The 15889-nt window shown below is 40.9% G+C and overlaps 1 protein-coding gene across 7 annotated transcripts in view; it reads left to right on the forward strand.

Moving 5' to 3' along the window:
- OSBPL3 (oxysterol binding protein like 3) overlaps window positions 1-15889 on the forward strand; it is a 308853-nt gene that overhangs the window by 210559 nt on the left and 82405 nt on the right. For all 7 annotated transcript variants that reach the window (XM_033930823.1, XM_033930817.1, XM_033930820.1 and 4 more), the window contains one exon: window positions 5574-5704. In XM_033930823.1, coding sequence (XP_033786714.1) covers window positions 5574-5704 — 131 coding nt within the window. The remainder of the gene's footprint in view (window positions 1-5573; window positions 5705-15889) is intronic.

Below are 15889 nucleotides of genomic sequence, written 5' to 3' on the forward strand. Positions count from 1 at the left end.
TCTGTTCCATCTGTGCAGGACTTAAGGCTTTCCTCTTCCAGAAACAGTGTCTTTCACTGCATCGGCCCCAGGGAGTGAAACAACCTTCCAGGATACATTCGCCAACAGCAAAATTTACAGAACTTTAGGAAAATGCTGAAAAGACACCTGTTCTGTAAGATTAAATATAGGGTCTGAGTTAGGCTGAGGGAGAAAGAGTGATGACTGTTGAGTGCTGAGTGCTGGTCACAGAGATGTTCGATGGTCTGGTCTGTTTTATCTGGCATAAAGATGTCTGTCATTGAGGCATCTTGTATGCCTTACATAATTTTATATTTTGATGTATGTTAGGGTTTCGCCAGTTTTTGCCTTAAATGATATTTTGTCATTGATGCGACGTGTATGTCTTATGCAATTTGACTTTATATGTAAATATGTAATTTGTTATAGTGTGTTTTTGTATTGATTTGTATGGCAAATGGTAATGTCTTATTTTGTATGTTAATATGTAACTCGCCCTGGATAAGGGCGGGGGAGAAATGAACAAACCTGTCTATTAATTAAGTAGATTGAAGGCATCTTTAAATAAGTAGCATTTTAGTTTGCTTTTGAATCGCTCCTCCATTTTTTCTTCTCTAATATAGGCAGGTAACACATTCCATATATGGGGTGCTGTAACTGAAAAGATGTCGGGGCATTTAGTACTAATTATCTTCAAAGATGGAATGGAAAGTAATGATTGCTAGCTGATCTAAGCGGTCGAGCATGTACATAGGTAGTCAACAATTTGTCTAAGAAGATTGATTCATTAGTTTTTAGCATTTTAAATGAGGAGGGCAATTTTTTAAGTAATTCTGTAACTGATTGGCAATATATTAAACTTAATAGTACTCAGTAACTTTCAGTGTCATAGCTAAATTGAAGGGCTTTTTTAAAGTATTTTTTAAGCAACTCCTTGGAAAAGCAGCCTCTAATTCGGCACTTAATATTTAATATATGGGAGGTTTATCGAGATCAATAAAAGATAGCTGTGTGTCTATGCGTAAAGGTTCCAGTTTTCTTTTTTTTTTAACTTTATATTTATTCATTTTATCATTTACAACAAGCAATTCAAATACTTGTATATAGATTTACAATCATTATTAACAGAAAATTTATAAACCCAATTCTACTTAACTCAGTGATTTAGGTTATTCCTTTAATTCAACCTATTTAGTCCACCATATATAGAGAGAGATTATAGAAAAATATTAATAAATAGGACAAATCTTATTCAACCTAGAAAGCGCACTTATCTGCAGTGCTACAGCCATTCATGACAAGTTATACATTATCAGCTACGGACACTACTTGCTCTTTTGATTCTATAAATCTTAACAGTTGGTTAGGTTAAAAAAAAGAAGAAGATAACTCTTATTCTGATGGGAAACAAATCATTTTATAGGAAATTTCAACAAAAAATTAGCTCCCATGGCTAGGACTCTTGGCCTCAATGCCAAGAACTCCTTCCTACGCCTCTGAGATCTTAAAGACATGTCTGGAAAAATTTGCACATTAGAACCTAAAAACTGATCATTTATATGATGAAAATATAAATGTAATACATATTCTCTATCACTTTCCAAAAGCAAGAGTTATTAATAAGGTTTTCCTTTCCGTTATAACCGCTAAAGAGTTTTCTAGAAAAGTTGTTAAGTTAATATCCTCTTTATTTGCCCTTTGAATCTCCTTTGGAGTAGACATTTCCACAGGTTTCTTTATTTGAAAATAATTAGCTCTAACTATAGGTGGCAAACTTTCTGTAGGAATAAGCAAAATTTCTTTAAAGTACTTCCTTGCCGTCTCTGTTGGTGAAATTAAGAGACATTTAGGAAAATTTAGGAGTCTCAGATTGTTCTTCCTTAATTGGTTTTCAAAACTTTCCATTTTCCTGACAATAAATGTTCTTTCCTTTACTAATTCCAAATCCAAAGTTTTCATTTCACAAATTTTTATCTCCTGTTTTTTCTATCTTTTCACTCATATCTTTAAGAGCCAAACCTTGTTGCTCCACTTTACAATGGATAGTCCCATAATCAATTTTTAAAGTAGAAAAGGACAATTTGAGATTTGTGTCCATAACTGAAATGGCCTGCCATAAAGCCTTCATATCTATTTTTTCTGGCTTCTCCAGCACCCCAAATGTGATGTTAGTTCCACCCGAAGCTCCTCTCACCTCTGCTACAGTATGGGGTAGCTGTTGTTCTCTAGCCTCTCCAGCTCCTGATGGTATTGGAGCTAATGATCCTCCTTCGCTGAGGCTTCAAATCTCTTCCTGGGACATCGATTCCTCAGACACTCCCAGCACTGAACTGCTTCCGGGTTGCGGTAGTGGCTGCCTTTTCTCTGGGCTTAACAACGCCCGAGTCTATAGGCTGAGTTCACCCGACGAATTCGGGCTTACCCCTGAAGTAGACACTGCAGATTCACCCCGTCGGGCAAATGCTCCTTCAATTGTGGTCTGCACCAGACGCGGTGCTGCTATTGCCGCCGGAGGGTTACCGCGAAGGGCTCCTTTCCTCTTACCCATGGCTTAGGTAGGAGAAATGCTGTTAACAAACGCCGGCAGGCCGAAAAAGAGGGAGCCTCCTTCTAGGCGTCCGCTCCTGTCGCCATCTTGTTTCTCTCCCCCAGTTTCAACAGGTTCCAGTTTTCTTGTGTGTTGGTGTTTCTGAGATCTTTTTCCTCCATTTAAGATATACGGCCTCTTTTACAAAGCCACGCTAGCGGCTGCACTGCGCTAACGGCCCCGAAGCCCATAGAGATTTAAAGGGCTTCAGGGCTGTTGCCACGTGGCTTTGTAAAAGAGGCCGATAGTACACTACAGGCTTACTGGTTATTTATACTGATCCCTTATTTGAGTATTTTTTGGTTAAAATCAAAACCCCCAGATTATCCGATAAATGTGGTTACAGCCCTACTTATAATACATGCTCTCATGGTAGTCTGAGAATATTGCTTATGATATCTGTTAGAAGGCATTCCACATTATTGGCCCATCAACTGAAAAGACCATAGATCAAATGTTCAAACAGAGTGCTTTCATGGACGGAATACTAAGCAAACGTTTATTACTCGTAGTTAAATGAGCAAACACATTTGGGATTGAAATTTGTAACAGCTCATAATCAACAGCCAAATGCTTCCATAAAAAAGCATGTTAATGTGCCAGAACCCCATTTACAATGTTTAACATTTAAACTGGATTGACAAATGCTACTTAAAGGGATTTTTTTGCTTCACTGAAAAGAGGGGAGGAGTGCTCTAAAATGGAAAAGACATATTTGGGAGAGACTAGAGAAATGGGAGAATACTGGTGGATGAAATATTTAGACTTAAGATTGAAAAAACACAGTTGTGTACAGTGCACAATAAAATACATGGAAATACCTGAATTAATCAATATGTATGAAACTGCCCCTTCTCTGCTCAGCTAATACATGGACGTCTGCGATGTGAATACCTTCAGTTGAGTTAGTGTTCTCACAGACATCAAGAGGGGCAGTATGTACAGTGCCACCCCACTCCCTACCCTGTATACACATGCTATTTTGCCTTGATCAGCTGTTCCCAAAAATAGCAGGTGGGCAACACTTGGATGCCTTTTAACTAGTATGAACTTAACAGCAGTTAATTTTCAGGGTGAATGATTTTCTTTGAAAAGGGGTGAAGTGTAAATGAGCTGAAAGTGCCCACCTAAATTGCAAGCGGCCTGGACTGTTCAGAATTGCTCCCTAAACCTGTAGGTTTGGGGGAAGATGACTATTTTCTACCCACAGGTAGGCAAGAAGGCAGCATGTAGGAGCTGTGGAGCATCTTGCTTCTCCAGGGTCTTTCATTCTGACTCCACTTATTTTATCTTACAAGAGAAAGTTTTTGGTTACGTGTGATTGCGCAGACCTTAGGGCTGCGGCTGCAGCCTTAGTTTTCTTCATTGTTACTGTAGCAGATCTAATTGGGATTCTTGACCCTAGTTCATCTGTCTCATGGCTCATGAGTCTGTAGGAAGAGTTACATTACAGTATGGATTTCTATTCCGCCATTACCTTGCGGTTCAAGGCGGGTTACAAAAGAATTAAATAAGATGGATTACAAAAAGATATCTGGACATAAACCAAGGGAGATGAAGAGAGTAACAGGACATTTCCAGGAAAGATAAAGAGTAGATCAGTTTTAGGGTGGTGCTGGGAAGAGTAACTAAGCACTTGCAGTTATGCACCTAAATGGCCAGAAAATTAGCACTTATGAGTGCTCTTAAAGAATAGCTCTTAGGTCAAGGGAGGAAGCATAAATGTGGATAGAGCAATGGTAAGACTCCCAGTTGCAGAATTTACTGAATATTGTCATTTACACACTTCTTTACAGCATTTTTATGCCAGCATCCGTTCTGTAGCTGCTGTAACTGTTGGCGTGTGTTAGGTGTTCCTGTGGTACCTGATGCTTGTGTTCTATAATAATGTTTCGCAAGTCGGTCCTGGAGAACCTCCTTGCCAGTCAGGTTTTCAGGATATCCACAAAGAATATGCAAGAGATTGATTTGCTTACACTACCTCCATTGGATGCTCAAATGACAGTTAACTCCAATTAGTTTGGCAGCTAACTGTTTTGTAGTAGTTTTAATGTTTGTGGCGTACTGATGTTTTATTGATGTGATAAGTTATATATGTTTTATTGTAATCCATTTTAAGCGGAATAGAAAATTTTAAAATAATCACCAATAACTTGTTTAGTGCAAATTTATCTGTTACATGTATAACTGTAGATATTCTATAACGTGGGTGCAGTTTTGCACGCTAAGTGTAAAATTGTGCATGCAAGATTATATAATGAGGGGGATAGAGCAAGATGCACATTTACCCAGTCTTCAAAGTTGGTATAAACGTGTGCATCGACATTTACATTCAAACGGGGCTGGTTCTGGAAGCCTATTTTATGAAGAACATAAGAATAGCCTTACTGGGTCAGACCATTAGTCCATTGAGCCCAGTATCCCATCTTCATGGTGGCCAATTCAGGTCACAAGTACCTGGCAAAAACCGAGATAGTAGCAGCGATCCAGGGCAAGCAGTAGCTTCCCCAATGTCTTAATAGCAGATTATGAACTTTTCCTCCTGGAACTTTTCCAAACCTTTTTAAAACCAGCTACATTAACCGCTCTTACCACATCCTCTGCTAATGTGTTCAAGAGTGTAACTATTCTCTGAATGAAAACATATTTCTCCTATTGGTCTTAAAAGTATCTCCCTGTAACTTCGAGTGTCCCCTAGTCTTTGAAAATTTTTTGGTGGAGTAAAAAAATCAATCCAGTTTTGTTTGTTCTATGCCACATAATGGTATGTATGTTGCCTTTTGTAAAATAGATGCCTTTTTGGGCATAACACTTAGATGCCTTGTTGTAAAACCAGGTTCATAACATGCCTTGTCTTTAATATGTGTATGAATAAGTGAATGGTATCGCAGAATTCACTTTGCTATAATTATTCCCACAGGGCTGTAGTAAAAAATGCTTATGAGCATATTCTTTGATCCTGATTTTTTTCTCCGTTTCTCCACAGTTTACTACGCTTTGAAGTCTGCTTTGAATACAGTCTCTGCTGAGAGGGAGAAGGTGAAGCAGATCCTGGAAAACGACACATGTTCGTCACCTTCTGTGCAGATTGTTGGCCTGAAGAATGCCTTGTCCTCTGTAAGTGCTGCCTATTTGCCCCCGGAGGTCTCCCTACATTTGGTATTTTGCACCCAGTTGTAATTGGTTTCTATTACCAAAGTAGATCTTTCACAGCAATACAAGAGCTTGTTAGAAGGGTTTAACTAATTTCTTCCTCCTCTTCCCAGTCTCTTCCTCCGACCTGAGTAAGTAGATCTCTATATAGATATATGTTGGCAATTCTATTTCTAATGAAAATCTTTTTTGTGTGTGGATCTGTTTCCGAAAAATGACTACATATACAGTCAAACCTCGGTTTGCGAGTAACCTGGTTTGCGAGTGTTTTGCAAGACGAGCAAAACACTCAGTAAACTTTTGACTCGCAAATCAAGTGTTGACTCAATTTGCGAGCACCCCCTCCCTCGATAACCGGCATTGCTCCCCCCCCCCGCTCGCAAAGGCCCCCTCGCTCCAACCGCCCCCCCCACCGCGTGAACCACCCCCCCCCCCCCGCCAGAACAACTTAAACTTACCCCTCCCCCCCAGTCTGGCACCGGCACACAGGCACAGATCGTGCCGGTGCCTAGAAGATCTTCTGGCTTCTGCCTGCCTTGCGCATGCATCTGCGCATGCTCAAGGACTTCTAATTCTCCCTCTCGCCGAGAATCTCGGCGAGAGGGAGAATTAGAAGTCCTTGAGCATGCGCAGATGCATGCTCAAGGCAGGCAAAAGCCGGAAGATCTTCTAGGCATCAGCACGATCTGTGCCTGCGTGCCGGTGCCAGACGGGGGGGGGGAGGGTAAGTTTAAGTTGTTCGTGCGGGGGGGGGGCGGTTCGCGTGGAGGGGGGTCTTTGCAAGCGTGGGGGGGGAGCAGTGCTGCTGGCCTCGGGGCGGGGAACGTATCAAAGCGAGTTTCCATTATTTCCTATGGGGGAAACTCGCTTTGATAAACGAGCATTTTGGATTACGAGCATGCTCCTGGAACGGATTATGCTCGTAATCCAAGGTACCACTGTATAGTGTTTTTCTGTACCATAGAATTTAACAAAATAGAAGAAACCTACTGAAGCTATCAAACATTTGATATGCTGTCCTTTACAGTTGGGTCTTCACTGAAAATGATTGCACCCTCATAGAGGCTAATCATTTTACCAGGGATAACTAAAAAGTCCTTTGGGGCTGATCTTAATTGTATGACTTAAAATATATGCCGAGCATTTGCCAAGTATTTTGAGTCGGCTCCATGTAATAATTTAAATAGAAGCATAGGACATGGCAAACAAAATTTAATGTGAACAAATGAAAAGTGATGTACATTTAGGACATATAATCCAAAATATAGCCACATGATGCTAGGTTCCATGTTAGGATTCACTACTGAGAAAAAGAATTTAGAGGTTTTTGTGGACAATACATTGACATCTTCTACTCGGTATGTGACAGCAGCCGCTAGAAGAAGCAAATAATATTTTGAATTATTAGGAAAAGAATAGATAATAAAACAGAGTATCAAAATGCCTCTGTATCACTCCTTTGCTGAGGCTGCACCTGGAAAAGGTACAAAGAAGGGCAACCAAAATGATTAAGGGGGTGGAAGGGATTCTTATGAGGAAAGACTAAAGAGGTTAGAGCTCTACAGCTTGGAGAAGACAGCTGAGGAAGATGTGATAGAGGAGTAGAATGGGTGGTTGTGAATCAATTGTTTACTCTTTTAAAAAAAGTGCAAAGATGAGAGGACACTCCATGAAGTTACAAACATTTTTAAAATGAATGTACAGTGCTTCAAAACATCTAGCAGTGCTATAGAAATGATTAGTAGTAGTAATAAAATATTTTTTTTCTTTCAATTTATAGTTAAACTCTGGAACTCATTGTTACAGCAAGTACTGTAGCAAAAGTAGCTAATGTAGTAGCTGTGCTTAGAAAATTTTGGATAAATATCTGGAGGTAAAATAGGTAGACATGGGGAAAGCCACTGCTTATTCCATAACTGCATATTCCTAAGGTTAAGCACTATGGAATCTTGTTAATTTTTGGAACTCTGCTAGGTGCGTGTGACCTGGGCTGGCCATTGTTGGAAACAGGATACTAGGGTAAATGGTCTCTACGTTTATGTTGTTCTGTAGTCTTGCAGCTGTATTCTAAGTAAACTGCAACCTCTCAGTATTTTGATAGTCACATAATAGACTATGTTGCAAGACCTGCATTACCCAAATATCACCTGGGGAAAAATATGGACAGTTTTAAATGTGGACAGTCTTAAAATGAACAAAATGCTGATTGGGGCCTTTGATTCTTCTCTACATCCTGTAGTTTCCAGAACATTTTCATCAGTGCTAGCATCATTGATTTCCTACAAAATATTAGTTTTCTCGTAAAAATCTTTAGTAGCAGACTGTTTTTTGCACAGTTCTACTGAGGGAACTAAACCGGGTATTTAAGCAAAGGAGATTTATCTGTAATGTAGAGATGTTCTCTTGGTTTATTTTTGAGGCTGCTTAGTCACTTAATGAGGTTTCATTAACTACTTTAATTGTTCCTGTATAAACTCTAGCATGTTTCTTTTAAACATCTCTTTTTCAGTTTTGCTTGGATTTTTTGCCAAGAGTATTCCTATCTTCTACATTTACATTTCAGGTTTCTAGGTTCAGTTGACTATCATGGAGGAAACTGGCAGATTTGCTAGTATAGTAGTAATGGGTGTTTTTAATAACCAATCAAAAAATACGCTCTAAGATATTTCTTTATATCACATACAAAATTCTAGTAATAATATCTGATTTGTCAGTCTCTCTCTGTCTGCCTGTCTCTGTCTCATTTGTTCCAAGTTCAGTTCACAAAGGGGGCAAAGTTCATACCCGAGTGTCAAGTTGTCTTAGCAGAAGCCAAGTTTCCAAGTTTATTATATCTTTGATATACCGTCTATCAAAATTATCTAGACGGTTTACAATCAATAAAAGAATTTAAAAACAATAACAATATTAAAAAAAAAATAAAAATCCACCACATAATCCGTTCTCAGCTTCTTCAATTTATATAACATGGAAATCCTTCCTTTAATTAACCCCCTCCCCCCGTCCGTCCATCGTTGATCTGCCTGCCTACTCTAGTTTTCTGTTGGTGGGACTAGGGGGATAAATCTTAGTGAACCTGTAGACTGCCCTATTCTAGTTACTTCCTTTAGGGTTGATTTTGTGGCTCATGGGAGTTGATGAATTCCCACCCCCCTTCTTTTTTGGTTGAGGATAATTTCTTTGGTTCAAGTCACCTTCCCTCTGGATGAGATACTCTCACAAAAGCCCAAAATATGGAGAGATGACCATTGCCAAATGTGTTAAACTAAGATCAACAGTAAGGGAAGCGAAAGAGATTTGTATACTGCCTTTTTGTAGTTTTACAACCTGATTGTAGAACTGCTTAAATAACCTTGATAGGCGGTATATAAAAAAACCTAATAAACTTGAAAACTTGTAATTCAAAGCAGTGTATTACATACAAGTACTTCAAGCATTTTCCCTATCTGTCCTTGTGGGCTCACAGTCTATCTAATGTACCTGGGGCAGTGGAGGATTAAGGCCCAGATTCACTAAAGATAGCGATTCAATCGCTGTTGGCCGATTCCTGGCCGATTTTAAAACAGTGATTCATTTCACTATCTTGCCCAGGGTCACAGGCAGCAGCACGGGGTTTGAACCCACAACCTAAGAGTGCTAAGGCTGTAGTTCTAACCACTGTCACATTCTCCTCACAAACTCCTCAAAAATATGGAGAAAAACGCACTAAGGCAGAAAAAAAACTTAATTCAAATGGCTCTCAAATATATCAGTTATCCAAACTCAGGAATAAGATCACCAGGTTGAAATAGTTAAGTATTTCTCTTCTGAAAAGCTGTACAAGCGAGTACATATGAAAAGGCAACCCAATACAAAAACTTAGCTTCTATAATTCCTCGTCAACTAGGGGCACATTTTCCTAACTGATGTCAAAGGGAAGGCTACGTACTAACCATTCTCATCTGCAAATTGTTGTTTATGTTGATACTCTCAGTACAATAGAATATTAGACTCCTGACACAGGTGTTCATGTCGAAACACAGCTGTATCAAGTCTGGCTTCTCTAGTTCTGAGGTTTATTTTTTGATGGATGAACATTTTGCGCCTCATTGTGGTTTATAAATAAACAGAAACATTTGTATACATATTTTGGACTTTTTGGATCTCCTTTTTTGGACCTCACTATGGGGCTCATTATTAAAGAAAAAAGAAAAACAGCCAAAAAGTGCCATAAAGGGGTAGATGGATGTTTCTCGCCAAACCCTTCAAATTCAGTAGTTCATCTAAATCTCAAGGGGGGGGGGGTGTTAGAGATATGCTCTGGCGGGACCAGTACAGGCGTATGACTTGGCCGTTTTTCTGCTATAATCAAACATGTTCAGGGCACACTTTAGATGTCTGGGTCTAGACTTGTTTTAATAACAAATGTCAAAAAGGTACCCAAACTGATCAGATGACCCCCCTCACACTCTCCAAAGATGTGAATGAAACAGTACATACTAGTCTGTATGAGAACTTCAGATTAGAGAATGACACGGTGACAAAATTCATCACCGTTCCCGTCCTCGTGGATAACCGTGGTAAAACATCTTCATGTCATTCTTTAAGGAGAGAGGGAAGAATCAGAGTATGAATGGCCACAACCACTGACCTGCAAGCTTTGCTTTGAAGAATGCTGGTGTAGAAGGATTGAAGTTGAGATAGACACTACAGAATGACAGTCTCTGGTATCCAGAGCAGATATTGTGATGTCATAATGCCTCATTCCACCAGTGCCTAAGAGCCAATCACATCAGTGATGTCACAATGGCTTCATTATCCTTGGCTCACATAAGAATCAGAATATGAATGGCCACAATCACTGACCCGCAAGCTTTGCTTTGAAGAATGCTGGTGTAGAAGGACCGAGGTTGAAATAGACACAAGAAAATGACATGGGATTATTTCCCACGGTTATCCGCGGGGACAGGAACGGTGATGAATTTTGTCACCGTGTCATTCTCTACTTCAGATGTTCTGGCTAGTCCTAGTAGAGCAGTAGGCAGGTTCCTTGGGTAACCTAGTGGGTGGTAGTGTCAGCCATAGAGATGGGGACTCAAGCCCATATCCCACTATACTTATGGTGGAATCTGTGAGCCTTCCAAAATCTACCCAGATTCCACTGATCCTACATGTAGGTGACACCTGCAGGCATAAGGGCTATTGGTGAGGTGTACAGTGGGATCCAGTAGGTTTTGGGTGGGTTAACCATACATCGTAAAGGGGTTATGGTAAGATGTGTACCTGAGACCTTTTATGTGAAGTTCACTGCAGTGTCCCCTGAGGTGGCCAATTGCTCTGTTGGGATGTATGTGTGGTCAGTCTACTACAAAGCTGGCCCCTCCTACATCCCGATGGCTTGTTCTGTGCATTTTTCATTTGGATGTGGGTTGGATTGTTGCTTTTGTTTTTTGTTTTTTTCAAAAACGGTTCAAAAAGATAGAGGCACAGAGCACAAACGCATCCATTGTTGGGGGGGGGGGGGGGGAGGGAAGACGTTTTGCAGTTTTGAAAATGGGCATGTTTGGTACTGGATTTTTGTGCATATCCCTCAAAACGTCTAAACTTAGATTTAGACTTCATATCGAAAATGCCCCTCTGTTGCTACCCATGAGGATCTTCTCAGCAGTATGGTATTTATCTTTTTATTTCCTATTGCTAATGGAGGGGTTTTTTCTTCTAAAACTTTGGGGGGATATACTAGTATTTGTACACCACTTAGAAGGTATTTGATGATTAGTAAAAGTTCATAAATTTGAAAACTAAGAGCATTACTCATGTAACTGCAAAGTTGTGCTGGTTAGCACCAATTAACTCCAATTTAACAGTTTATTGGTAGCACCAATTGGAACCTAATTTAACAATTATGTTGTATACATAAATATGCCTGCTAAGCATGAAACTTTGCACTCAAGATTATAGAATTGGGGGGATAATGTACTGGCTCCTTAATTTTACAAAATCTTTAGTTGAAAACTTAGGCTAAGTTTGGCTGAAAATCACATATTTAGGACCATAAATTTAGGTGCTTATATTTGGTGCGGATCAGACCCTTTGAAATTGTCTATAGCAGTGTATCACAAACTGTGTGCCATGGCGAGATTCCGGGTGTGCTGCAAGAGGCATGTCATGTAGGCAAGTCAGCTGGCATCTCTCCTCCTCGCAGGCACCTCTCCTGTTCTCTGCACCTCCTTACCGGCATCATTTTAGGGTTAACAAGCTCAGGGCTCCATCTGAAGGGCTTCCGCGCAGATGTTGATGTGATGACGTCTGACATGTGGCCCCGAGTTTAGTGTGTCGTGGCTTGGAAAAGCTTGCAAGACACTGGTCTGTCGGTCAAGATAACCTTTAGTCAGAGGTCAGTTGTTACATAGAAGTTAATGTGCTGATGCTTAGTTTGTTCTAAAACTCGAAGCAAGCACTGTAAAGTGTATTCCTCACGGTTCTGAAATGCAGTATTTCACTGTTTGATCTAAAGATATAGTAGGTGCATTAAAGTTACTTGGTATCCGTGCTGCATGGCGCTTCAATTTGGGATGGATTAACTAGAAACCTTTGCATGATTCTGACCAGGGAGTCTGCTGTTCTGTTGGTAGCAAAGCAAAGGGCATGAGTTTTTCTGGCTAGTGAAAATGTAAGTTTTGAGTATTTCCTTTTAGATTTCCTGGTTAGATAATCAGATGGCAGGAAGTGCATTAACAGACTGCTACTGTCAGTCGTGTGATCATCTACTTTTGTGGAGGCTTTGTAGGATGTTAAGTAGCATTCATCTGTGATGGAGCCTTTTAATCCTCTTTTCATCTTCTGTGTAGTGTGGCAAGGAGTACTGGTATTTGTGTTTTTAAAACTGATTTTGGCTAACTCATAACTTAGGGCACGACTTTCCAGATCTATCTTAAAATCCTCACAGCCAGGCTGAATATACAAAAAGATATATTTCCATGCATAGAACACTTAACATATGCAAATTACTCGCACATGCATACTTTGTATCTATGTATTTTAACACCCACGTCAATTTTAAAATATATAAAGAGGGGATTTAGATTTAGTTCACACTTTCTCGGTAACTTAAGATGAATTACATTTTAGTAAAGTAGACCTGTATTCAAAGTTTGTACCTGAGGCAATGGAGGGTTGAACAACTTGTCCAAGTTCACAAAGCACGTCTCTGATTCTCAGCCCACTGCTCCATTCCACTCATTACAATAAAAACACAAACTCTTGTATGAGGAGGAGGGATTCCTGTGCGCACTGAATCTTTCAGAAGTTTCGAGGTGCGGAAATTCAGCTGAGAGCTGCTGTTTCGTCTGATGTCATGGCAACGGGGAGGCTATCTGCACTCTGGACTCCTCCCACTGCCAAGAGCCAAGAGCTACTATTGGCTGTTTTGAAAGATTCTGAGCTTTTGCCCTTTTTTTTTTTTTTTTTTTTTGCCTCCCAGCCTGAGAGCAGTAAAAAGGAAAAGGCAGAGAACAGTGTGTGTTTCAGAAATAGAGAGTTGCGCAGGTTCCTCCTACCATGGTTCAGCATTTCTCTCACTCGTCCCTTCCTCCCATTGTACAGCATCCTTACTCCCTTCTGTCCTGAATCAACCTCCCTCTTTTTCCCCTCCCCATTCGTGCATAGCATTTATTTATTTAATTTTGTTTTCTATCCTAATGTCCCCAAAGAGCTCAGAACAGCTTACAGCAGGGGTGTCCAACCTTTTGGCTTCCCTGGGCCACATTGGCCGAAAAAAATGTTTCTGGGGCCGCACAAATGCTGCAGCAAGACAGAGGAGGGAGCCGGCAAAATGGTAAATACCCGGGGGCAACAGAGTAAAACACTGCATCGCCCTCAACCGGGGCCGCACAAAATACTTCACGAGGCCACAGGTTGGACACCCCTGGCTTACAGGTTAAACATACATATTATATAGTTGACAGATTACAATTTGACATAATTGCAAAGCAAGTTTACTATACAAGGTTGTATCCTAACTTGATACAAACTAGGGATCTAATAGCAAACAGTTTGATTCTCCAGGTTATAATTTGCATAGTTATCCTTGGCAGTGCATGTTTTTCCAATATAAGATTTTAACCTAATGTGACACATATTGAGATCTAGTACCAATATATATATTTTTCTGCAGTCCATAGCTGTTACATCTTTTCTGTGTACTGGAGCCTGCTAAAAATGTGATAATGTAAGGGACATATACCTGGTGTAACTATCATTGTCTGTAAGTCAGGTTTTAATAGTCAGGAATATGCCCCATTTTTATCTGTGAAGTCTTTCAGTATGATGTCTTTGTTAGTCTGGCTTCTATGAGGGTGATAGATATGTTTTTTGTTGTGCGGGGTGTATGAGAAAAAGGAGATTCCTCTCTGGTTGTGGGGGCTGTGTTGGGACGGCTTTTTGGGTCAGCATATCTGCCCTGATTGGTAACTGGGATAAGGTATAATATTGGTGGTTCTTTTTTTTTTTTTAATCATGTTAATTGAGGTCAACCAAAGCAACAAAGGGCATACAAGAAATACAAATCCAACCGGGAAATACAAAGGCAAACAAATACAAGCAGCCGTTTGGGTTTCTTATGGTATTTTTGTTGTTCATTAGTTTTTCGACTGTACATCATGTAACCTTTTTTTTTTTTAATCATTTTTATTAAGGAATCAAAAGAAACAGGCAATAATATCAATACAGATCAACTGAATGCACAATAGGTGCAGGCAGGTAAAACAGATGGAAACAGACAGAGCATCAAACAGTGTCAAGCAAAGTCCTCTAAACAAACAGTTCACAGGATGGATGGTGCTTGGGTTCATGAATTAGATTTTTAATTTAGTTACTTTATTCTGTGTTAGTTGGATTTGATTGGGAAACGGGTGGAGGGTGACACTCGATGAAGTTACAGGGAAATACTTTTAAAACCAATAGGAGGAAATTTTTTCACTCAGAAAATGGTTAAGCTCTGGAACGCATTGCCAGAGGATGTGGTAAGAGCGGATAGTGTAGCTGGTTTTAAGAAAGGTTTGGACAAGTTCCTGGAGGAAAAGTCCATAGGCTGTTATTCAGAAAGACATAGGGGGAAGCCACTGCTTGCCCTGGATCGGTAGCATGGAATATTGCTACTCCTTGGGTTTTGGCCAGGTACTAGTGACCTAGATTGGCCACCGTGAGAACGGGCTACTGGGCTTGATGGACCATTGGTCTGACCCAGTAAGGCTATTCTTATGTTCTTATGTGATAGGTGTAACATGTCTTCCTCTCTCTCTTACTGTCCACCATCTCTCTCTCTCATTCCCTCCCTTGCTGCAAAGGTTGCTGAGAACGAGAGAGAGGGATCCAGGGTGCATCTCTCCCATCCCCTTTACTGCCACATCCAACATTTTTTCCTCTCTCATCCCCTGGACCACGTGCAGCATCTTTTGTCTCTGCCCATCATTTCCATGCCCACCATTTCTCCTTCTATCACCCCTCTCTAGCACCATGCCACATCTCTCCCTACATTCTCTCCACCACTATGTCCAACATTCCTCCCTCTTGCATCCCTTTCAATCTGTCCCACTGTTCCCGCTCCACCACCATAACATTTCTCCCTCTCAACTTTCTCTTCCCCATGCATCTGTACCTCACTCTCCTTCCCTATGCCAAAAATTCTCCTTTCTCCATTCACTGTGTGCAGCATTTCTTTCCCTCTCACTCACACACTCACGCCCAATAATTCTCGGGAGCCAGTAAGGATGCCTCTCGGTACCGAGCAGCAGCGCCAAATCGCGCTCCTGCTCGTGTTGCTCAGCGGCTGAAGGAATTCATGGCAGCCGGTTAGCAGCAGGGCAGGAACTTGGAAAGTTTGCTCCTGCCCGCTGCACCTCCACCGCGCATCACCAAGATGAGGTACCGTATGAGGCTAGTGCAGGGAGGGAGGCGGGGGCAGAGTCTGATGGGGAAAGGAAGGAAGGGTGCTGGGTGCAGAGTCTGACAGGGGAGGGGGAAGGAAGGAAGGGGGCTGGTGCAATGCCTAACGGGATGGGGGAAGGAAGAAAGGGGGCTGGTGCAATGCCTGACAGGGGAGAGAGGGAAGGATGCTGGGTGAGCCTGACAAGGGAGGGGAAGATGGAAGGATGCTGGGTGCAGATCCTG

Source organism: Geotrypetes seraphini, chromosome 2, assembly GCF_902459505.1.
Source record: "Geotrypetes seraphini chromosome 2, aGeoSer1.1, whole genome shotgun sequence".
NCBI classification, from domain to species: domain Eukaryota; kingdom Metazoa; phylum Chordata; class Amphibia; order Gymnophiona; family Dermophiidae; genus Geotrypetes; species Geotrypetes seraphini.